Genomic DNA, 23,972 nt, shown 5'->3' on the forward strand with positions numbered 1-23,972 from the left:
AGACAGATGCTATAAATAATTTCCTCAGTTATTCTCATAATTGCAGGGAGAAAATAAAAGACCCTAATTGTTTATTAAAGATCAAGTTTAACATACTACGCTTACACAAAACTTTTCCCAAGGTAAGCATTTGGCCTAGTGACTGACACACTCTCACAACACCCATGTCTCATATCAGAGTGCCTGGGTTCAAATCCTGGCTCTGCTGCCAGCTCCAGCTCAGCTTCCTGCTAATCACATCCTGGCAAGGAGCAAACACTGCCTCGTGTAGCCAGTTCTCTGGATTAAGTTCTTCACTCCTGAGCCAATTAGCAGTTGGGAGATGGATATAAATCATGAAACACTTTTGAAAACAGAAAACCCAAATTTAAACTGCTAACGGAGATAATCATTTTTAAATGACTCTGCCCAAGCCCCTGTCCTTCCTGAACTCTTACTGAGACAAACTTCTCCACTACAGGAACACACACAAATGTATACACTTTCGAGTCTTTAAGCCTTTTCTGCTGGCTTATTTGGTTTGTTCGGCTAGATGTCATCAACTCATGGTTTGTGAACTTTTCATCTCTTTAAAAAGCATTTATTTATTTGAAAGGCAGAGTTTAAGGGAGAGGGAAACAGGGAGAGGGAGGGAGAGAAGCAATCTTTCACCTGCTGGTTCATTCCCCAGGTGGTCACGGCAGCCAGGGCTGAGCCAAGTCAAAGCCAGGAGCCTGAGACACCCTCTGTGTCTCCCATCCGGGATGGCAGGAATTCAACAATTTGGCTGCTTTTCTAGGTGCATCAAAGGGGTTGGATTGGAAATGAAGAAGCTGGGTCTTGAACTGGCAGTCATATGGGATGCATCGCAGCCACTCTACCACAATCCACTGCATCCACCCCAGCTCCACATCCACCCCGGCTCCACATCCGCCCCGGCTCCACATCCGCCCCGGCTCCACATCCGCCCCGGGCTCCAGAGACAGGGAGTCAGCGGCTTTCATTAACTGAGAACACGGGGACCAAATAATTAGCCTGACTTGTTCTTTTCTGTTTCCTAATTGACAAAAATTAAGTTTGGGCCAATTCTAAATGTTTGCTCTGATGAAATTAATGTATTCTTATTGTCGTGAAATTTGGGCTCTTTTTATTTTGAAGTCTGGTTTGGATTATGCATGTTTCCATTCCTCATTTCTAATTAGATTGGCTCACTAATGAATGTTAAGTGCATCCCTCTGAGAAATAGGAAACCTCTTCAATCATAATCAAAAGCAAAATGTTATCAAGTGAAAACTTCAGATTCAGATTTTTAATGAGGCCATGTAAGAACACATCAAGTCTGCGCAGTAAGCATACACAGCACAGGGGCAAAGTACTTGTTTAATACATATTTCTCTGGGTAGACATTTGGCGCGACACTTAAGACACCACTTGGAACAACTGAACTCCATACCAGTGCACATTTGTCCAAGTGCGGCTCCCTTCCTGACTCCAGCTGCCCACTACTGTGCACCTTGAAAGGTGCACTGAAGTCGTGGGTCCCCGTCAGCCATGTGGAAGACCTGAACCGAATTTCAGACTCCTGGCTTCAGCCTGGCTCAGGGCCAGCAGTCGTGAGCACTCGGGGAGTAAATGACCGGAAGAGAGATCTCTGCTTCTCTTTCAAATAAATAAAGTAAGTAAAAACTTCCACAAATAAGTATTTATTTTATCGGATACCCCTTCATTGCAAAAAAAAAAAAAAAACATGAAAAAGATCAACAAAAACTAATAAATAAAAATAAACCTCTTATGGTTCAATCAGTCCCTATTTTATAAAAGTGTTTTATTTTAACTTAAAAAGAATATAGATACTAAGTAGATTCTGGATAATAATTTTTATATCCAATAAATTTTTAGTGACTTTACTCAACTGGAAAAGTAATATATTGGTATTTTTTAATAATAGCCACAGAACATTTTGTTAGCTTTTCTCAAGAATATGAAAATTTCATAAAATGTGCAGATACAATGTCCAGAAAGTTTCTCATTACAGATCACACCATGTTAAAAATTCTCTTTGCTCACAGAATCAGAATAATGCTTTTTATGACCAAAATGAAAAATGAAGTAATTTCATAGTCAACATTCTCTAATACTCTAAGGTTTTAATTAGCTAAACCTCAGAATAAAGCTATGGTAATTTGACAATCTGATTTAGCACAAGAAAGCATGAAGGTCACAGAACTGAAAATGTTAAGCCTCTCACTGTGATACATAATGTCTATATTTATAGACCTGGATTGCAGTCACAGTCAAAGACCTCAGCATCACAACAGAAAACTCAGAATCTGTCCGCATTGTGGTGCAGTGGTTAAGCCACCACTGTGAGGCCACCAGCCCATACTGGCACAAGTTTATGTCCCAGCTACCTCTCTTTCAACCCAGCACCCTGAAAATGGCCTGGAGACAGTAGAGGAGGATGCACCAAGCATTCTAACACCCGTTATCTACGTGCGAGACCTGCAAGCAGATCCTAGTGCATGCATTTCATTTGTCCCAGTCTTGGCTATGTGGCCATCTGAGGAATGACCTGGCAGATGAGAGATTCTCTAAAACATTTCCCAATCAATAAATATTTTAAAAGAAAGGAAGAAACTCTCGGTTGATGAAATTCAAACTGGCAATAGCACCGGAATAACAAAATATGCTAATGAACTTATTGACATGGAAGTCCTGACTACCCCACGGATACCTACACCGCCAGGAGAGACAGGCCCCGTTGGCCTCTCCTTGTGTAATGCACCAGGCAGCTGACATCTCCCCAGATGTCCACCATCTTCTTGGGCCATTTGCTGTGTATCTGCAAGCCAAACTTGTAATCTTTTTCCAGTCTACTGTTACTTCACAGAAAGACAGAGAGAGAGAGAGAGAGAGAGAGAGAGAGAGAGAGAGAGGAGCATCTCTGTACAGAGGAAAACTGTACATCAGAGGCATTTTATTTTCTAAAAGGCATAAAATTGTTGCACTAGTTTGAAAGAATGCTTTATCCAAACTATTATTTTGTTTCCAATATGGCCATTTAAATCATCACAAAGGATTACAACTGCAATAACACCTTTTAGAAACAAAGAGACCAGGGAAAGGCCCAAAATTTTTTCTCTTCCACTATGTAAGTATGTAACAGAGCATCTTTTAATTTTAAATAACGTTAAAACATAACATTAAATAACATTAAAGCTTCACTTGGTTACAGCAAAACATATACAGCTCATCCAGAAGTTACAGGCTTTGTAATTTCTGTTCCCATGAACTCTGGCAAACACTGAAGAGCCAGGCGTGATAAGGAAGACACAACGAAAAGCCACAGTAATTTCTACCCCTGCATTGGTAGTCTGGCAAATCTTGTCCTTGGGTATGTGGTCAGCTGAGGTCTAATCCAATAACGGGAGAATAAACACTGCCGTTTTTATTTCAAAGAACATCTTGATAATATTCTCAAAACCTGGATCACTTTAGATGAAGAATTACGTGAATCTTCCATGGAAAAGGGAAGAAGGAAGAATTAGGAGAAATGTTACATGAAAGGATGAGGTGAGTCTGGGCAAGGACATGCTTAAACGGACTGAGAAACATTTAGCCAGTAGAAAGCAGAGAGCGCACATTCCACGAACTAGGAGAGGACAAAACAACAGCAGAGGCGTACCGGGACACTGATAAAGGGGGTAGCGGGACACGGATAGACACTGGAAAGCAGTGACAACAATGGTGTCGTGCTGCAGTGACTGATAATCTAGTGGCATTCAGCAAATGGCGATCTGAACTCCACCAGCAGCCAGAACTCCACCAGCAGCCAGATGGGAAGGGACTTTCACTGGGAGCTCAGGAGGTGAACCCAGACAAAGAACTGTCCATCCTGCTGGTCTGTTTGATTTGCCCAGGAGCAGAGACAGAGCAGCAGATGCCAGATGTGCAGTGTAGGAACAAGGTGGATTTCAGAGTCCATTTCCCCCCCTAGAGCCGAACTGGGCACCATTTTGTTTGAGGAGGAAAAGGCAAGGAAAAGACTGAACACAGCTGAGCTGGGGAGTGATCTCATTTCTGACTCAGCAAACTGCAATAATGTGGCATTCTACAGGTTCCACCCAAGACAGTACTGGGTAGCTCTCAGATCTGACAGCCAGTAGATCAAGAACTCTAGCAGTGGCACGTCAGGTACCATTTCGTACAGCGTGGTAAAGAATTTAAGACTGTAAGGACAACACATGTGTTGAGATCAATGAGTTGCATTGGTCCCACAGAAAAAATAATAATGACTGCAGCATCGTACAGGTCAAAATAGGTCCGTGTGCTCCTCAGACCTAACAGAGCAACAGGTTCCAGCAAGATCACCAACAACAACCTAGGTATATAGGACACCTGGTATTTCCCTAATCCTGAGAACTGCTCCTACCAGAAGTGGGAGAAAGGTTATACAGACAATGGTACAGCCTCGGCACAGTATCACAGAAGGTGGAGAGTGGTGAGCCAGGAGTTGGGGCTATGGAAACCATGGTGGAAATCTAACACAAGAATCCGGACCTGGAACTTGCTGGAGGGAGTGGTATAATTGGCTGCAAATAAATAGCCATGTGCCAACTGCAATAAGTAAAATCAAACTGTAGACCTGTGAGTGACACAGCTTAGAAACCTGACCCAAGGAGAAGATTCTAATAACAAGAAGTACAATGACCAAGAGAAAAAGAAGAAACAGAGGCACAATGAACATTACCGAAAACTCCCCTGCAAAGGAACAAAACCCTTTGCCAACCTCAGAGCTGACTGAGGAAGACATCAAGGAAATGGAGGACACAGAATTCAAAACACTTGTTATAAAGCTTCTTATCAAAAACAAGAAGCATGTAAAGCAGGAATTCAAGGAATATGTCACACTGGAAATGAATCAAATGAAAGCTGATACATTAGAAATGAAGAATACAGTAGAGGAAATTAAAAGTACAGTGAAGAGTCTTCAAAATAGAATGAAGCAAGCAGAAGAAAGAATCTCAGAACTGGAAGATATTTCCTGTCACCAGAGGGAAAGAAAAAAAAGCTGGAAGCAGAGCTGGATCAGGCCAAAAAAAAGATTCAAGAATTGAAAGACACTATTAAGAGGCCAAATATAAGAGTTATGGGAGTCCCAGAAGGTACAGAAAGAGAAACTGGTTTTATAAATATATTTAATGAAATAATAAAGGAAATTTTCCCTAATCTAGAGAAAGAATTGGGAAACAACATCCAGGAGGGGCACAGAACTCCCAACAGGCTTGATCAAAAGTGATCTTCACCAAGACACATGATCATTAAGCTCTCGTCAATCGAACATAAGGAAATGATCCTTAAATGTGTACATGAAAAACACCAATTGACATATAAAGGAATGCCAATTAAACTCATAGGAGACCTCTCACAGGAAACTCTACAGGCAAAAGAGAATGGAGTGACATATTCCAGATTCTAGAATAAAAAAATTGTCAGCCCAGGATAACATATCCAGCAAAGCTTTCTTTTGTCTTTGAAAATGAAATAAAATTCTTCCACAGTCAAGAAAATCTAAAAGAATTTGCCTCTTCCAAACCTGCCCTACAAAGGATACTTCAAGATGTTCTCTTGACAAAGAAGAGGAATAGCACCCAACAAAACAAAACAAAACAATGTGAAATGAAGACAAATTACATTTGAGTAGAAATTTTGAATGTCAAACTTATAGTTCTTAAAATCTAAAAAATATAAACGCTTATCTACAGCACTGCTGGGTGGGATGCAGTTTAAGGGAATGTTGTACTGAAACTTAAAGCATTACGTCTTTAGCAAGAAAACTGCAAATAAAGTAATCCAATTTTACAAGAAAAATGTGTGCTACACGATACAAATATATATGTGCATATGGATCTCTTCCACATGCACACATAAAAACTAATTAATATTCATATATTTATTTCATTGTTCTGTGAGCTCACAACACATATAAGCAACAACATATGGAAAACAAGCACACCCAATACCCAGATCTTGCTTTCTAGTACCACTCAACATAAAACAGAACCTCTGGGAGAAATGATTGATCTTGTTGTAAGAGGGTCTACAATGATGTCCCTGGGGGAAAAAACTTTCAAAAACAAACCAAACTGAGCCCGGCACAGTGGCCTAGTGGCTAAAGTCATCACTTTGAATGCGCTGGGATCCCATATGGGCACCGGTTCTAATCCTGGCAGCTCTACTTCCCATCCAGCTGCTTGTGGCCTGGGAGGGCAGTTGAGGATGGCCCAAAGCCTTGGGACCCTGCACCCATGTAGGATACCCGGAAGAGGTTCCTGGATCCTGGCTTTGAATCAGCATAGCATCGGCCGTTGCGCTCACTTGGGGAGTGAATCATTGGACAGAAGATCTTCCTCTCTGTATACTCCACTCTGTATATCTGCCTTTCCAATAAAAATAAATAAATCTTAAAAAAAAATATATATAGGCAACAATGGGTCAAATTACAGGGACACAGGACTACTAAAAGGGCTCTCAATGGCCAATCACAGAACAGACCAAGCAACAAAATAAAGTTGTAACAAACATAATGCAAAGATGATAGATATAGAGTTTCTGTAAATATCCTGACATCAAGAGGTATTGTATAACTTCTCACTCCTTGAATGTGAGCTGTGCTTGGTCACTTCTTTCCAAGGAAATGGGTACAGAAACTGAGGAAATAGAGTAACTTTACAGGAGAGATAACTATTATACCTCAGCAACGTAATTAGCAGCAGCACTAACAGGAATTGTCTATTATTTTTAAATTTATTTTATTTATTTGAAAGACAGAGATAGACAAAGCTTCCATCTTCTTGTTCACTCCCCAAATCCTACAGCTGCCTGAAACACCAGGTTGAAGCCATGAATCAGAAGTCTAGGTGGGTTTCCCGGGTTGCAGGGATCCAGCCACTTGAACCATTCACACGAATCTGGAATTAGGGAGTAGAGCCAGGACATGAACCAAGACATGCCAATATGTACTGCAGGTACCCTTTAACAGATGCCTGCTGCAGGAACAAACCAGGTCAATGACACAAACACTTGATATAATAAGAATGACATTTCGCAAACCAGGCATGGCACAGTGGGTTAAGCCACCAATTGTGATGCCAACAATCCATATGAGCACACATGCAGGTCCTCGCTGCTCACCTTCCAACTCAGCTCCATGCTACTACACCTGGGAGAGTGGCAGAAGACACCCCAAGCACTGGAGTTGCTGTTACTCAAGGGGACTTCTGGCTGAGGCTGCTGGAGTTTGGCTTTGGCCTGGCCCAGCCACGTGGGGAGTGAACGAGCAAATGGGAGATCATACTCTCTCCTCTTTTCTGCCTTTCAAATTAAAAAAAAAAAAAATCTTAAAAAATAAAGACATTTTGCTTCCATTAACCATCTCTGTAAAACCTAATTCCAGTCTAATAATGAGAAAACACTGCAACAATTCCAACTGAGGAGCAAAATACTCAATGAATGTGTTATACAACAGCCAAGGTTGTTTCACAGAGATGGGAAGTACAAGAGACCCTCACAGTGTAAAATCCAAATGCATTGCAGGAGTAAGGGTGACAGCCTGAAAGAGAAGATATCAGATAAAAAAATTAATGGAATGTAAATGAAAGATAGAACCTTGTTAGGAAAGCTGTTTCACTACCGGTTCCTTAATTGCCTTAATGTATTTTATAAAAAGTTAACAATACAGGAAATCTGTGAGGAGTGTATGAACACTGTACCATCTTCACTACTTTTCTTTAACTCCAAAGCTATTTTAAATAAACATTTTCTTAAAATATATGCGATGTGATGTAACATGTAAAAGAGAGCCAGAGATTAAGTTCAGCAATGATGGGCTTCTATCAGTTGGGTTATACGAACTAAGATGATTTTGTAAATGCTGGTCTACATTTGGTTTACATTATTTGCAATTAATGGCTCAAAACCAACATAAATAATGTGATTTTAAACTATAAATAAAGATACGCAGAAACAAAACAGGCGCAATGAGGATAAAAAAGTAGTTACAGAAGATTCTAAAGCAAGCAACATGAAACAGAAGATCTAACAAACGTATGCCAGCCTGGTGAATGGCTGAAGGAAAGACTTTCATGCAGTTCTGTCTCATGATCAAATGCAGTGCGATCTAAACCCATCAGAGGGAGATTTTCCTGAAAAGATCCTTGTATGAATATGAGGGGCTGCAGAATCAGATGAAGCACTTCCCAACACATCCATGGACCCACACAGCAGTCCCAAGTCAAAGAAAAAGGCAATGATAAGCTACAAATAGCCAACCCATGGAAAAGCTCTTACGTTGCTACTGATAAAACCTTGAGCCTGCTGACTCCCGGATACAGCGAGTGTCTCTAGAAGCTTTCTTCTACAATATGGATAAAACCATCAAGAAAAATAATTGTGGAAGGAAAAGAGTCAATACAAGACAAAGATGACTTCTAATCAATTCTGTTTAATGTCCTCAGGAAAGGTCTTGTGCAAATTATATCCTTCTGTCATGAACAAGCAGCTCTGAAACCAATGTAGATCAGAAAATAACATGAAAGTATGGAAGACCAAATTGTGATTAGCTAAAGCAATGAGCTTACTGTAAGGGCAAAATAATAGAATGGTTGGTACTGAAAATCTGACAGTGATTTCATGAACAAGTCAGGGAGCTCTATGCAAACAAACAAAAAATGAACTAAATGAGAGAAAAGTTGAGAGGTAGTCAACACAAAAGCAGAAGGTTCAATAGATGCCCAGCAGACATTTATGAATAACAATACACAAAACAGAAAGGAGAAATAAGACACAGAAAACTTCCCAAAATTGAAGGGAAAAACTCCTGTAGTTGACTTTTTTTTAAAGTCAAACGCTAACTGGTATGAACAAAAGCAACTCAGGGGCCTGGCATGGTGGCTCAGCAGCTAAATCCTCACCTTGCAAGTGCCAGGATCCCACATACACGCTGGTTCGTATCCCAGCTCTTCCACTTTCCATTCAGCTCCCTGGTTGTGGCCTATGAAAGCAGTCGAGGACACCCCAAAGCTTGGGATCCTGCACCCACATGCGTGGGAGATGCTCCTGGCTCCTAGCTTCAGATCGGCTCAGCTCTGGTCATTATGGTCGCTTGAGGAGTGAATCAGCGGACAGAAGATCTTTCTTCTGTCTCTCCTCCTCTGTATATTTGACTTTCCAGTAAAAATAAATAAATCTTTGAAAAAAAAATAGCAACTCGCTCATACCTAAGAAACACAATTTAAGGCAAAGTTTAAAAGCAAGAAAATTTCCTACAAATAAATGAACTTAGTTTGATAGCATGAGGGTTACGGAGTACAAAGTCCAAGTCTTCAACAGGAAAAGGATTTTGAGACCACAATATTGTATTAAAATAGGAATCAAATGTGATGGCAAAATAAAGACATTCTAGGCATGTAAGTCCCAAATGTTTTATCTTCCACTTATCATTTCTTGAAAATTGTCTGAAAATATAATCCAATAAAATGAAGAAGGTATTCAGGAGGAAGACAAAATTCAAAACAACGCAACTAACCAAAGAGTTCAGTGGCTTTAGAAATGCTTTTGCAGCTAAGCTCAGAAAAAAAGCCAAATGAGAATTCAAATTTTGAAAGGGAAAAGTATTTCTAAGAGGTGAGCCATTTCTATTCATCAATTAGGTGGGAACATTTGAAAATTAATGTGATCCTTCTGTTAAAAAATTAACAAGAAAAATTAATTTGCGGAATATCGTTTAAGTCTAATAATAAAGTAAGGCAAACTTTTCTATTACTTTTACTAAAATTTGAGAATGATTAACAGTGAAGAAAGAGGAGTTTTTCCTTCCAAAAGTGCATTTTCAATGTGACAAAATGTATTTTTTAATAAGTCTAATAGCACAACTCAGCTTCCCAAAAATAATAACTCCTTTTAGCACAGCATATTTCCTTTTTATTTCTTAAAAACATATTGCATTCTAGTAAATAAGTTTTATTTACTAGGCAGTTTAAAGACAGCACAGTGAGGTGCAATGACTCAGCCCAGGTCACACACTGGCAGGTGAGCCCAGAAAACCTATTTCCAGAAGCTAGGGCCTTAACGGAACTGGTTACACCACATCTTACAATGCTCATTAACTTACAAATCTTAGAACCAGTCTAGTGGCGCCAGGGTTGTCATGAAGTCATTCAAGCCATTGTCGACTGTGCTGACACCCCCATGCGTGCTGTTTGAAAACCCAGCTGCCCCACTTCCCATCCTGCTCCTGCTAACACACCTGGGAGAGCAGCAAGAGATGGATGGCTCAAGTGCTTCGACTCCTGCACTCACGTGAGAAACCACAAAGTGACTTCTAACTCTGTGATGGCTTTGGCCTGGTCCAGCCAGAATGAATCAGCAGACGGAAGACCTGTCTGCTCGCCCGTTTCTCTCCCCTTCTCTGTCTCTCGACCTATCTTTGTCTGTAACTTTTCCTTTCAAAAAAAAAAAAATCCGTCTACTACTTAAAATAAGACAGCATGGTAACCATTGGAAAAAAAAATATATAGGGCCCAGGCTCAGTGGCTTAGCAATCTAATTTTCTGCCTGAGGTGCTGGCATCCCATACAGGAACTGGTTCATGTCCTGGCTGTCCCACTTCCAATCCAGCTCTCTGCCCAGGAAAGCAGCAGAGCATGGCTCAAGTCCTTGTTCCCCCACACCCATGTGAGACCTAGAAGCAGCTCCTGGCTCCTAGCTTTGGATCAGCTCAGTCCCACCCACTGCAGCCGTCTCGAGAGGAAACCAGCTGACACAGATTTCTGTCTCTCTTCTCATTCTCTAAATCTACACTTCAAACAAAAATAAAGAAATCTTTACATATATGTATATATTACAGAAAACTTAACCCTAGAATGGTGAAACAAAATAGAGAGGAATGTGCAGGTGGTCCATTTTTCTTATTTCCTTATGTGGAAGTAACTTAGCCAAAATACAGTAATAAACTTCTAAAATAGAAAACCAGCAAGTTTATAACAATGTGCAAAGCAGCAGGGAACACCGAGTTTAGGAACTACAGATTCCTTATCTTTAATGGCAGATTATGATGGCTAACTACAAATAGATATTGTCTAGGTTTTTTAAAAATATTTTGTTTCTATGTTTTGTTTTGTTGTTTAATTGGAAAGGCAGCTTTGCAGAGGAGAGGAGAGACAGAGAGAAAGCTTTTCCATCCTCTGGTTTACTCCTTAAGTGGCCACAATAGCCAGAGCTGAGCCAATCCAAAATCAGCAGCCAGGAGCTTCTTCAGGGTCTTCCATGCAGTGCAGGGTCTTGGACTGTCCTGGACTGCTTTCCCAAGCCATGATCAGAGAGTAGAATGGGAAATAGAGCAGCCAGAACACAAATCAGTGCCCATATGGGATCCTGGTGCATGCAAGGTGAGGACTTTAGCCACTAGTCTACGTGCTGTGCCTGATATTGTCTAGTTTTGATTTAAAATATTATGCATGTTTATATGATATTAGAAAACTGAAAACTGAAAAATTTAAATTGATACAATTAGAGCACTCTAATCCTTCAGAGTTTTAAGAGGATTATCAGAAAAGCCAAAGATAAGGAAGGGAGAGGAGTCTGGAGAAAGGGCAGACCTTTGCTTTATATCACATCTGTATTAAAATAGATAAATTGCCATTACCTTACTTTTTATAAACGTAATTCTACTGTGCTTTTAATACTACTATTGCCTTGTGAAGGCAGACTAAACTGAAGTGGACATCTTTCATTCCTAGCATTTCAAAAGGAAAGGATAATAAATGATGCCAGACCAAAAACCCAATGGGCTTCAGTGAAAACAGGAATGACCTATGCCACAGCATACCCATCTTTTTCACTGAATCTGTTTTCACAAAAGGATCCAGTAAATGGTCAATAACCGCACATAGATTTCTAAAATACCATTCATCTCATCGGCTTTAAACAACCATTGTTCACACATACACTCCAACATTCCAGCTTGCACATCAATTTAAAAAACGGTTAGTTAACTCAATGTGCAGAGCACGGCAGCCGTCTAAGCTAATACTTCCCTTCCTCGAATACAATGTGGCAACCCTTATGAAAATGCATTTCACATTTTGACCCAAGAGTCTCACTAATCTTAATCCTACACACAAAACAAAATTTAAAACTCCCAAACGCTCTGTACATAGACATCAACGAAATCCTTATTGTTTGTAACACGGGAAAATGGAAAATTAAAAACAACGTTGGTGGACATGAGTTCAGATGCAGAATATTCTGTTACCATTTAAAAATGCAACAAGGACAGACATGCTGTGCGGCACTTCAGACTCCAGCTCAGATGTCCACACCCTGTGTCAGAGCTCCTGGGTTCCACAGCGATGGACACCTGCGGGCCAGCGGGGTCTCAACAAGGGCTGCCCACCACCTACGCGGGAGACCTGGGTTGAGTTCTGGCCTCATAGTTTCAACTTAGGCCACTGCTGACGTGAATGAACCTGCAGAAGGGAGCTTGCTCTGTTTTTCCTTAGGTATCTGCCTCTCTTTCCCCACCCTCTACTTTTTTTTTTTAAATAAAATGTATCTATTTGCAATGGCACGGAAAGTGCTGTGTCTACAGCATCTTACAACAAAAGCAAGACTCGGAATTATACATTACACAGCTTTTGTAAAAGCGAAAATAGACACTAGCAAAACCAAATCACCTGTAAGCATCCTCCTCCGTGAAGTTTGTGGGAAACGGGAGAAGGCATAGTTTATTTTGGAAGAGGAAAAAAAAAAAAAAAACTTCTTCATAACGCTTGGAAAACGCATATTATGAGAAAACTATGCATAGCTTTCAAAAAATGTTGCACCAAAATAATCTTATACTTTTAGCTCCATTTTTTCCCCAAGAACTTTAAGAAGTATCTTCAATGTAACACCCGCTAGCAGTGTGCTTAATGGGTTGTTAGAAATCCCTAAGTTTTTCCATGTCTTTGGCTTATTAATAACCACATACTTTGCTTCTTCTTCTTCTTTTTTAAAGAAATCAGGCTGTCTCTCCCTAGCCATGCTTCGATGACTTTCCGTTAATTTCTTCTCAAACTTTAAAAAAAATCTCTGAGCGCACACCAGCCAGGCAGGCCTGGTGAAGAGGCGGGTGTCCTTGGCTGGATCCGACTTATAGAGAACTCGGGCGCAAGGACAAGCACGCTAGAACCCGCGGGGGGCGGCCCGGAGATGCCAGTGCGCGGGGAAGGCACGACCCTGGCAGAGCAGGTGTGCCATCCCAGGGCGTGAACCTAGGGCACGGCGCCTGGGCCGGCCGGCACACGTGGCTCCCGCCGGGCGCAAGGGGCCGGCTGAGGGACCGGGACGCAGCGCCCGAGAAGGCCGCCGCCGGCCTTCGACCCCGGAGTGCGGGGCCCGATGCCAGTACCTTCCCAGGAGAGCTCTCCTCCCGGCTCCCGCTTCAGGAACTTGTACCAGAAGGTGTCCACGCGGCCGGGCTCCGCCCCGTCCTGCGCCGCCTCTTCGGGCGCCAGCTCCACCTCCCCGAGCCACAGGCCCGGTTCCTGCAGGGCCTGCGCCCCCGCGCCGGCTGCGGTCCCCGCCGGCCTCAGGCGCACGGCCCCGCGCGGCTCCCAGTGCCCCAGCTCCGGCCGCGACCCCACGACCAGCAGCTCCGGGCCGGCCCCGGCCACGGCGGGCGGCACCACCACCCCGAACCGGAACCGCATGGCGACGGGCAGCGTCTGCCCGGGGCCGGTCTCGGCGCGGCGGTCCGAGCGCCAGGCGGCCGCAGCGATTGGGCGACGGCGCGGAGGCCCGGGGCGCCGGCGGGGACACGTGCGGGTCTGCACCTATTCCGGGCTGCATCACGCGGCCCGAGCCCGGGGCCTCATCCAGGCCTGCGCTGGTGGCTGGGGCGGCGGCCTCGGTGCGCACCACAGCCCCAGCTGCAGCTGGTGAGCGAGCACCCGGCGCACCGCGCACGCACGGCCAGAGGAGAGAAAACGGGGTCTAGAAGCAGAGGACGATTTTGCCCAAGCGACGCGATTGTCAGCTGCCTGCAAATTATTTTTAATAAGAGAATCTTAAAGAGCAGTATGGCATCGGGATAGCAGCCCCAGGTCTTACGCAAATCACTTCCCACCATCTGAGTCTTGATTTCTTTGTGAACTGAAGGTGTTACACCTGCCAGCTCTGAGAGCTCTGTGACCGATACAAGAGGCAGGGCACTGGACCCTAAGCTGAGAAAAAAAAAAAAATAATTTCCTTCCCTCATCCAGCCGCGTGCCTGAAAAGACATGCAGTCGCTTTCGGAAAACATCAAATTTGTGTTTGGCTCCGGGTAAATACACTGAAGTTCTTTTCAAGAGCTAAACAAAGTGTTTATAGTTGGGAATGTATAACTTAAAAGATTTTTCTTGAAACAGCCTAAAAATATATCCCTTTTCTGAAAGTCCATAACCATTGCTAATTTACTTTCTTTTTTTTAACTTAAGACGTTTTTTGAGTCAAGAAGCAAGTTTATAGCTGTTTGGCTAGGAAAGAAATACTGGAATTTGGGGGACCAACATACTTGAGTTCATTACTGACTTAAGACAATTGCCCAGTTTATAACATTCAAATTTTTTAATGAAATTATGTTCATGTTCTTACAATTTGTGTATTCACCAACATTCAACTTAACGTCTTCAGTGAATTAAAGACAAAAATTGTAAGAATGAAAAAGCCAAAATTTCAGGCTTTCAAAATAATATAGAGATCTTTAGAAAAAAAAAAAAAAGCACACTGCACAAACAGCCTGGCTGTGGGATCGTTAGTTAACTAATAATATGTTTCCCTTTTAAATGCTGAAATTACACTCTAAGTTTAGTTGGTTGCTAAGCTAAAGCATAAACATCAAGAAAAATGTGAAGGCAGCCTGGCTGGCCAAACACGGCTGATTCAGTAGCAAAACAGACATTAACTCATAGTAGCATGTGAGTCAGTTTATTCAAATGGCTGTAGCAAAATATTAGAGTTAATTTTAGCAAAATAAGAGTCATTTGGCCTTGCAAGAAAACCACTTGTCCACAGTGCAGTCAGACTTGAATGAGTCCCTCTTTGGACCTGGGAGTGAATTTCAGCTCCTGGGTTCCATGCTGCCTGCATCCTGCCCTTTCCACATGGCATTGCTTTCAAAAGCTCTTCCTATCCAAGCTGAAAATAAATCAATAATAGAAAATAAAAATACAACTGTTAGGTAAGTTTTTACATTTTATATTTAATTGAGACAAAGAGAAAGCTTCCATCCCCAGGTTCCCACAGAGCTGCCCACAGAAACCAAGCCGGGCCAGGCCAAAGTCAGGAGCTATGAACAAAATCCAAGCGGCCTCTGTGTGTGACAGGGGAACAGTTACTCCAGCTGCCATCACTGCCACCCGGAATCTTCAATAACAGCAAGCTGGAACCAGGAACAAATCCATTGAACGCAGACGTTCTATTAGGGGATGTGGGCATCTTAGTGGAAACACCAGCCACCCAACCCAGATGTTATCTTTCTCTCTTCATAAAGAGATTGAATACTTTTAATCCTAAAAATAAGCACCCCTCTACACCGCTACACAATAAAATACAAAACTTACTTTAGGACACATGGTACAAATTTAATGGCCATGTCTGCATATGAGACCTAAATGAAGCTCTTGGCTCCTGGCTTCCAGATTCACTCTGGGCTGTTGCGGCCATTTGGTAGTGAACCAGTGTTGGAAGATTAGTCTGTCTCTGTCTCTCCCCTCTGTAAATCTGTCTTTGAAATAAAAATAAAACCTTAAACACACACACACACACACACACACACACACACACATTTCAAAGCCGCAGTTGCGCAGTGACCATAAGTCATTTGAAACAGACCTTTGATGATAGCCATTGCGCGCTTCGTCCAAGCCAGACACATTTTCATACCCATATCATTAACTATCTTATCAATCTGGGGGTAACTACTCTTATTATTGCCCTTTCTAAATGGGAGGAGACTGAGGCACAGCAGGGAACAGAGCCAGGCTCTGAGGCATCCACTCACCTTTATTGGAAGATATCTGTGTGGGTGAGTTATGCGTGCAGGTATGTGAAATATCTGTGTACATATCATGCATTTGAACCACAGCATATTTAAGGTGACTCCTTATCAGCTCCTAATGAAAACTGAACTCCGTGTATTTTTCTCCTGGGACTGATTTTCCCCTTGGGAATGACTGCAGAGGTGAATCAAGAGCAATCTGTAAAGATCTGACTATCATGGCTTTTAGAGACTATTAGCTGTCATACCCTAGGAAGCTGTGACTTCCATGCCTTACACACCAGTCCTGTGAGCAACAGATGCAAGACACCAAGTTGCACATAAGCGACTGGTTACTAAAGTATGCTATTCCCAAATCTTTTTCCTTGTTGGACTCTCCATATAAAGAATTTTTTTCTGTATTTCTTCCCATATTTCAAAATATGGTAATTATTAAAAAGAATTACAAAATCATCTGAGTTTTGATACTTGAAAATGCGTGAATGAACTGAATTTACAGTGACAATCACCTTTGTAGATGAACATAATTATGAGTCTAATTTTTAAGAGACAAAGGAGATTTTTGTCATTGAATTTCATTTATACTGAACTAGCTTATATGTAACTACACTATTTTTCAATTCAAATGTAAATTTTTCACATAGGAAAGAACTGTTGCTTGAGTCTCTGTTGATTTACATTTTCTGAAGCAATCTTTCACCAGTTCCAGCTGTCATAAGTCTTCCCCTATGATATTACGTATCTAGATACATGCTCGGTGATGGAAACCACATTTCATCCAAATGGTTCAGAGACCATGTAAGTACTAGTTGGTTGTAAATTTTCTATTTTTCTCTCTGTTGCTGATTTGGTTTTATGGCTTTTTATTTAAGGGGATGAATAGTACCTGTGTAGTAGAAACTATCACATACAGATGCGAAAACACACTGCAGTGTGCATCTCTACTTCCCAATCAAAGATGGACTCCCAAAAACCATTAAATATGTCTTTACAAGTGGATGCTGGACTCTTTGCCACTGTCCATGCCCACATTGTCAATATGCACTTAAATAGCAGAATGATGGACTTAGATTCTGAAGGACTATACTATTATAATAGCATGGGGAAAATCAGTTGGGGTTTTGGGCTCTGGAGAGGGGAAGGGAAATCCCAGAGCCTATGGAACTGTATCGTGGAATCATAAAATAATAAATGAATTTTTAAGATAAAAAAATTAAATTGTCACATTTATCATCTTTCAGTTTTCAGCTTAAAACAAGTTTAAAAAAATCTTCCAGAAAGTAGTTTTAATACAACTGAGAAACGTTTGCATGTTACAGCTAACATGTTTCTGAGTTGAAAAATTGAAATCCTGCTGGGAATATAAAAAAACAGAGGGATGCAGGCTATCTCAAATCCTTGCCAAAATCCCACAGCATTTCCCAACTATTTAAAAACTTCATGTCCCTTCTTGTTACATATACAAATCTATCTCCAGTAGATTCCTATAATTCCACACCCCACACATCCTGCCACAGTGAATACATTAGATTCAGTAACGGGATGGGGCTGTCAGGAGTGAATCCTGGGTTAGAAAAAGACTGAGATACATGTGGACATATACTCTCCCAGTCGCTTCAAATGTGCTATTCTGAAAGAATGTCATCACCAGAAGCTAAACCCCTAGGGACACCTGATCTTAGGCTGTGTGTCTCAGAACTGTGAGTCCCCATAAACCCGTTCCATCTGTGAAGCTAGCCTGCTTCAGACATTTCACTGTAGTCATGAAAACCGCCCATAGGGCCTGGTCCAATGGCCCAGCAGATAAATCCTTATCTTGCATGCATTGTGATCCCATACGGGAACTGGTTCATGTCCCAGCTGCTCCACTTCCTTCCAGATCCCTGCTTGTGGCCTGGGAAAGCAGCAGAGGACCCTGCACCTGTTTGGGAGACCCAGAGGGTGCCCCTGGCTCCTGATTCCTGGCTGCTGGCTTCGGATCTGCTCAGCTCCAGCCATTGCACGTTCCAGTTGTGGTTGCAGTCCCTTGTAAAGTGAACAGTGAATAGATCTTTCTCTGTAAATCTGCATTTCCAACAAAAATAAATAAATAAATAAATAAATAAATAAAAAGGAAAAGCTGCCTAACACAGCGGCCTGGACTTGATGTACATTTGCTGTGATGTTTACTGCTTTCTAATATGCCTTCTTCCATAGGAGTCATTCTACACTCTGTTAAGGCTTAATTCTGCAGGAACTTTACCAAAAATGCCACAGACCTCCTTTCCATAGTTCAAAAGATAAGTGAAACCAAAAACAAAAAATCCAATGATTCTTCGCTGAAAGGAGAGCAGAGGAGCTTCTGGAAGGTGGAAGGGTTTTATTAATCTGAGTTAGAAGAGTTTATTTCAATTTTTGGTGAATTGTGATTCATTGGAGGGCAGGTACTCAACAGTGTGTACTTGGAGAACTGGAAGTGTGACCTTTCTCTGCAAGCAGAAATGTGCAAAATCAAAACTACTTAAAGCACAAAAATATCATAGGGTTAGTATTTGTTTTTATAAAACAGTCTGTAATGCATTTCTTTGTTTAGCTAAGTGAATAAAAGACAAAAATAGGGCCCGGTGCAGTAGCCTAGTGACTAAAGTCATCACCTTGCATGTGCCAGGATCCCATATGCACACTGACTCATATTCCAGCTGCTCAACTTCACTTCCAGCTCCCTGCATGTGGCCTGGAAAAGCAGCAGAGGATAACCCAAAGCCTCGAGACCCTTCACCCAGAGGGAGAGCCAGAAGAAGTTCCTGGCTCCTGACTTCAGATCTGCTCAGCTCCCACTGTTGCAGCTGCATTGGGAGTGAACCAGCATATGGAGGATCTTTCTCTCTCCCCTTCTCTGCAAATCTGATTTTCCAATATAAATAAATAAATAAATCTTTTAAAAATTACAGAAATATTTTAGAGAAATTTTGAATTGCCTCAGAAATTCTTCGATTTTTTTTTTACATCGTCTGATAAAGTCATGTGGAAAAAGTTATGAACTAAAAATTATAGTCTCTCTGGTTAAGATAATAAATGATTTCTTGATTTTAAAGAGTGGTTGAGCCAATACTTGCAGACAACATTATTTGATTCCCTTACACTTTAAAAAAAAACAAAACAAAAAAACCATTCTGAGGCTTCACAAGCCAGCATAATTGCCTGGCGTCGGGGTTCTCTAGCAGGCACCGGGATCCCGTGTGGGTGCTGGTTCTAATCCCAGCGGTCCCACTTCCCAGATGGCTCCCTGCGTGTGGCTGGGAAAGCAATCAAGGATGGCCCAACGCCTTGGGACCCTGCACCCGCGTGGGAGACCCGGAAGAGGCTCAGGAGCCAACATCAGTGCAGCTTTGGTCACTGTAGCTGCTTGGGGAGTGAATCTGTGCCTCTCTCTGTGCCTCACTTCACAATAAAAATAAAATAAAAATCTAAAAAAATATATTAAAGCAATTCTGAGGCTTCAGTTATGCAACCACATACAAGGCATCACATTCAAAGGACGCTAAATTAATTGAGACCATCAAATATAGTGCTGATACCCAGGATACTAGGTTACTAAGAAGCATTCAAAATGAAATCATCAGAAACTTGCAGGCCCACTCATTTTTTCTGATCACATTTCAATCCATCATCCTTGTTATGAAAAAGAAAATCACTTTGGTGGATGAATTTTTATTGCATGTTATATGGGTTTGATAGCATATATATATATGTATACACACATACATATATTATATTAATTAACCACCTATCTTCTCTAATCTTTTCTCTAATCGTCTTACCCTTCTATATCCTTTCTATATCTCTCAATTCCTCTCTCTCTCTTTCTTTCTCTCTCTCTCTATCAGCACATTCCCCCCAATGATCACAAAAGCCAACGACCAAAGTCAGTGCTTACAGTATAGTTCTCTGATCTGGGGGCAGGAACCCGTCACTTGAGTCACCATGCCTGGCCCAGGATGTGAATTAACAGGAAGCTGGAGTCACAAACTGGAATCAACAACCAAATCCAGGCACTAAACGTGTTCTAACTGCAGGGCAAAACTCTTACTCCTGTTTATTTTAGTTTCAATCTTTCAACGAATTATTTGAAATTTAGAGACCAAGTTAGATGCCATTCATCCTTTAGAATATATTAAAATTGACCTTTCATCAGCAAAACGTCTAAATCTAATAACATCTTCAGGGAAAATTTTCCTAGTCAGTAGGTGGATATGACTTATATTGCTTACTTTGCTGACTATAACAATTGAGGCAACTCTGGACAATATAACTAACTCATCATCTTTAGAGTAAGAATGATGGATTTCTCAGAAACATGACTTTTAAAAGATATATAGGTATCATTTTTCTTGATTTAAGCAAATTGTAAAGTGAAAAGGGAAATGCAATTGCATAGCTCTGCAGACAGAAAGTCATTTCAATTCCCAGGTCAGAAGAAAAACAAGAAACTTATTAAAATGCAAGGAGAAGGTGCTTATGAAGGAGTGCAGGCCGACTGAAGACAGGCAGCTACATCCAGCAAGGGTTGGGACTATCAGTTTATGATGTGGAGACACAGGGGACAGTGTTTGAATGGTGCTTGATTGAGAGTTCAAAGTGGGCCTGGCATGGTAGCCCAGTGGTGAAAGTCCTCCGCTTACACACTCCAGGATCCCATATGGGTGCCAGTTTGTGTTCCAACAGCCCTGCTTCTCTCCACCTCCCTGCTTATAGCCTGGGAAAGCAGAAGAGCCCAGCCCAAATCTTTGGGACCCTGCACCCACGTGGGAGACCCGGAAGAGGCTCCTGGCTCCTGGCTTCAGATTGCCTCAGCTCTAGTCATTGCAGCTGCTTAGGGAGTGAATCATCGAACGGAATATCTTCCTCTCTGTCTCTCCTCCTCTCTGTACATCTGACTTCCTAATAAAAATAAATCTTTGAAAAAAGAAGAAAGTTCAAAGTACTTGGAGTTTGGGAAGCATTTGAGAGCTGCCCATTTCCTTAGCTTTTCTAGAAGCTTCGTAATGCTCATGGCATCGCCTGCATGATAGGAGGGGTAGTGCCAGCCACGGTGATTTTATTATAATGATATTATAATGATGAGCTAAAGGTCATCATGGGGACACAGCTGGCTGCCATGTTGCGTATTTTCAAGTCGAACCAGTTCTAAGACAAAGCAGCAGAAGCTGTGGTTTTCCGTTGCAAGCAGGAGAGGGCATTGAGGCAGTGAACAGCGGGAAGGGCTGACTGGGCAGCATAAACACTGAGTGGCGCAGGCAAGAATGCCGACAGCGCCAGCAGTCTCAGATCCTTCTTGCTGCTGTGTTGCTGCCAACCATTCTGTCGGATTTATAGTGTCACATTCAGAGAAATAAAAGTTTCAAAGGGGCAAAATAAACAGAAAATAAGCTAAAATTTAATGCATATCCTTGAGAAAATACCAAACTGAAAAGAACATTTTAAATGCACAATTTCACAATTTTGTTTGTCTTTTTGAAAAAGGATCGATTCATCCATTTGTTTATCTGATAAGCAAATTTTCAGAGAGAGGAGGAGAGTCACAGACGTTCCATTCACTTGTTCACTTGACAAATGGTCACAAAAACCAGAGCTGGGCCCATGTTAAGCCAAAGTCTGGACTAAATCCGGGTCTCCCATTCAGGTGGCGGGGGCCAAGCACTTGGACCAACCTCTGCTGCTTTCCCTGGTGCACTGGAGGGGAGCTGATCTGGAAGTAAAGCAGTGAGACTCAGACTGGTATTCATACGGGACGCTGTCATCAAAAGCAGCAGTTTGACTCACTGGACAACAAAGCCAGCCTTCCTTTAAGAGAGACTTTAAACATTTCCTTCTCTCAATCCCTCGCCCATCTACTCCACCTTCCAAATCTCACCTCCTTATTTCTACTCACCTCAAATCTCCCCCAATATCTATCCATAAATGTTCCTCTACCACCATACCTCACAATATTCCTTTCTTCCCTCAATGCTTCTCTTCTCTCTTGGTTTCTCTGCCTTTTGCAGTTCCTCCCCGCTATACAGGCAACACAAAACCTCCACACCATTTGCAGCCTATTAGCAGGAATAGCCATAAAATTCATCTCTCTTGCACATTGCATTTCTACTGTAAATTAGATTCATACATAAACTTCAGTCATGAAATTCTCTTCCCCATTACTATTAACAGAAACAATCAGTCTGGTTAGAAAATTAAAGTTTGTCAAACTAATGACTTAAATCCAGCAACAATCAGTCAGTTACCATAGTAGGTTGTTCTGCAAGCCTATATCTGGTTACAGGTTTTACAACTTTCTTAAAGCATGCATACATATGTCGGAGCAGGTTTAAGCAATATGCCTTTCATGTGGCTGTCAATCACATTAAAAACTGAGGATTTACCTAGTAATAGTTAACAGCCTTAGTTACCAATGAAGGCGGTACGCTTCACACACTAAATATTAATGCACATTCACACACACTAAATATTAACCATATACAGGGAGAGGCAAACGGGGTTTCTGAATCACTCCTGTACAGTTACCCTGAGGCAGAGCGCACCCTTTCTCTTGAGAGACATTTCCTTGACATAGAATTTCCCAACTATGTGAGGACAGGTCCTTTTACCTAGGAATGAGCTGTAGGCATCTTCGTAGCACAGATTGAGTTCGGCCACTGCTAACTTTTGAGTTACATTAAAGTTTACATTATACTTTTAAACTTATGTTAAATTTTTTGGAAGCCTCCTAATTTATCAGTGTCATATCATCAGGAAAATTATCCTAATTTTGTGAAACGAACACAATTGAAATCCATGCGCTCAGTTCCTACATTAAGTTGCATTCAAGCGATCATTTTTCTTTTTCTCTTTTTTTTTTTAAAGATTTATTTATTTTTATTACAAAATCAGATATACAGAGAGGAGGAGGAGAGACGGAGAGGAAGATCTTCCGTCCAATGATTCACTCCTCAAGTGAGCGCAACGGCCGATGCTATGGCGAGCCAAAGCCGGGAGCCAGGAGCCTCTTCCGGGTCTCCCACGCAGGTGCAGGGTCCCAAGGCTTTGGGCTGTCCTCGACTGTTCTCCCGGGCCACAAGCAGGGAGCTGGATGGGAAGTGGAGCTGCCGGGATTAGAACCGGTGCCCATACAGGATCCCGGGCGTGCAAGGCAAGGACTTTAGCCACTAGGCCACGCCGCCGGGCCCAAGTGATCATTTTTCATGAGCCAAAGTAATTTTATAGTAGGAAGCCTAACCTGGATTGACATATCCAAAGACCCATCAGAGGGAACAAAATCATACTTCAAAACCTATTCTGTCTTCCACAACCTTCTCCCCAGGCAATATCATCCATTATCTTCCTCTTTAACACCTTGAACCTAGTATTTCAAAATGTCCCTCCACTGTCCTTAAACTTTTTTTAAAGATTTATTTATTGGTTTGAAAGTCAAAGTCACAGAGAGCAGGTTCACCCGACTAATGGCTGCCACCAGTAGGGCTGGACCAGACTACAAATAGGAATCAGCAACTTCATCTGGGTTTCCCATGTGGGTCCAGGGACTCAATTACTTAAGCCATTCTCCCATGCTTTGCTAGGTATGTTAGCAGCTGCTGGGATCTGTGCGGTGGGTGTGGAGGAAGCGAAGGTGTGAAGAGAACTGTTCATTGCGGGCAAGGCTGCAAAGAATTTCCCGCCACATGGCAAGGCCCACTGGATGTCTCTGCATCCACATGAAGGCATTTCCGCCTCCCTTTGCATGGACACCAGACAACCCCACTGAGATTTCTGTAATCTGTTTAGCCATTGTCTGCCACTGCAGAGTTGTTCCTTACTATCAATGTGAGCTTGGAAGTTGAAGCTGCTGATAACATCTTAGCAAGAGGGCCTTTTACTCATGCTGTCTCGGCTGCCCACA

General features: G+C 42.0%; 1 protein-coding gene across 2 annotated transcripts in view; it reads right to left on the minus strand.

Moving 5' to 3' along the window:
• EPM2A (EPM2A glucan phosphatase, laforin) overlaps positions 1 to 13,752 on the minus strand; it is an 88,453-nt gene extending 74,701 nt beyond the window's left edge. Inside the window, exon 1 of one of the 2 annotated variants that reach the window (XM_040965277.1) lies at positions 13,430 to 13,752. In XM_040965277.1, coding sequence (XP_040821211.1) covers positions 13,430 to 13,730 — 301 coding nt within the window. In that variant the 5' untranslated portion in view covers positions 13,731 to 13,752. The remainder of the gene's footprint in view (positions 1 to 13,429) is intronic. The other variant, XM_040965278.1, reaches the window with a different exon arrangement.
• Positions 13,753 to 23,972: the final 10,220 nt, after the last annotated feature.

This window comes from Ochotona curzoniae, unplaced genomic scaffold (assembly GCF_017591425.1).
Source record: "Ochotona curzoniae isolate NIBS_2020 unplaced genomic scaffold, NIBS_Ocur_1.0 scaffold_3890, whole genome shotgun sequence".
NCBI lineage: Eukaryota > Metazoa > Chordata > Mammalia > Lagomorpha > Ochotonidae > Ochotona > Ochotona curzoniae.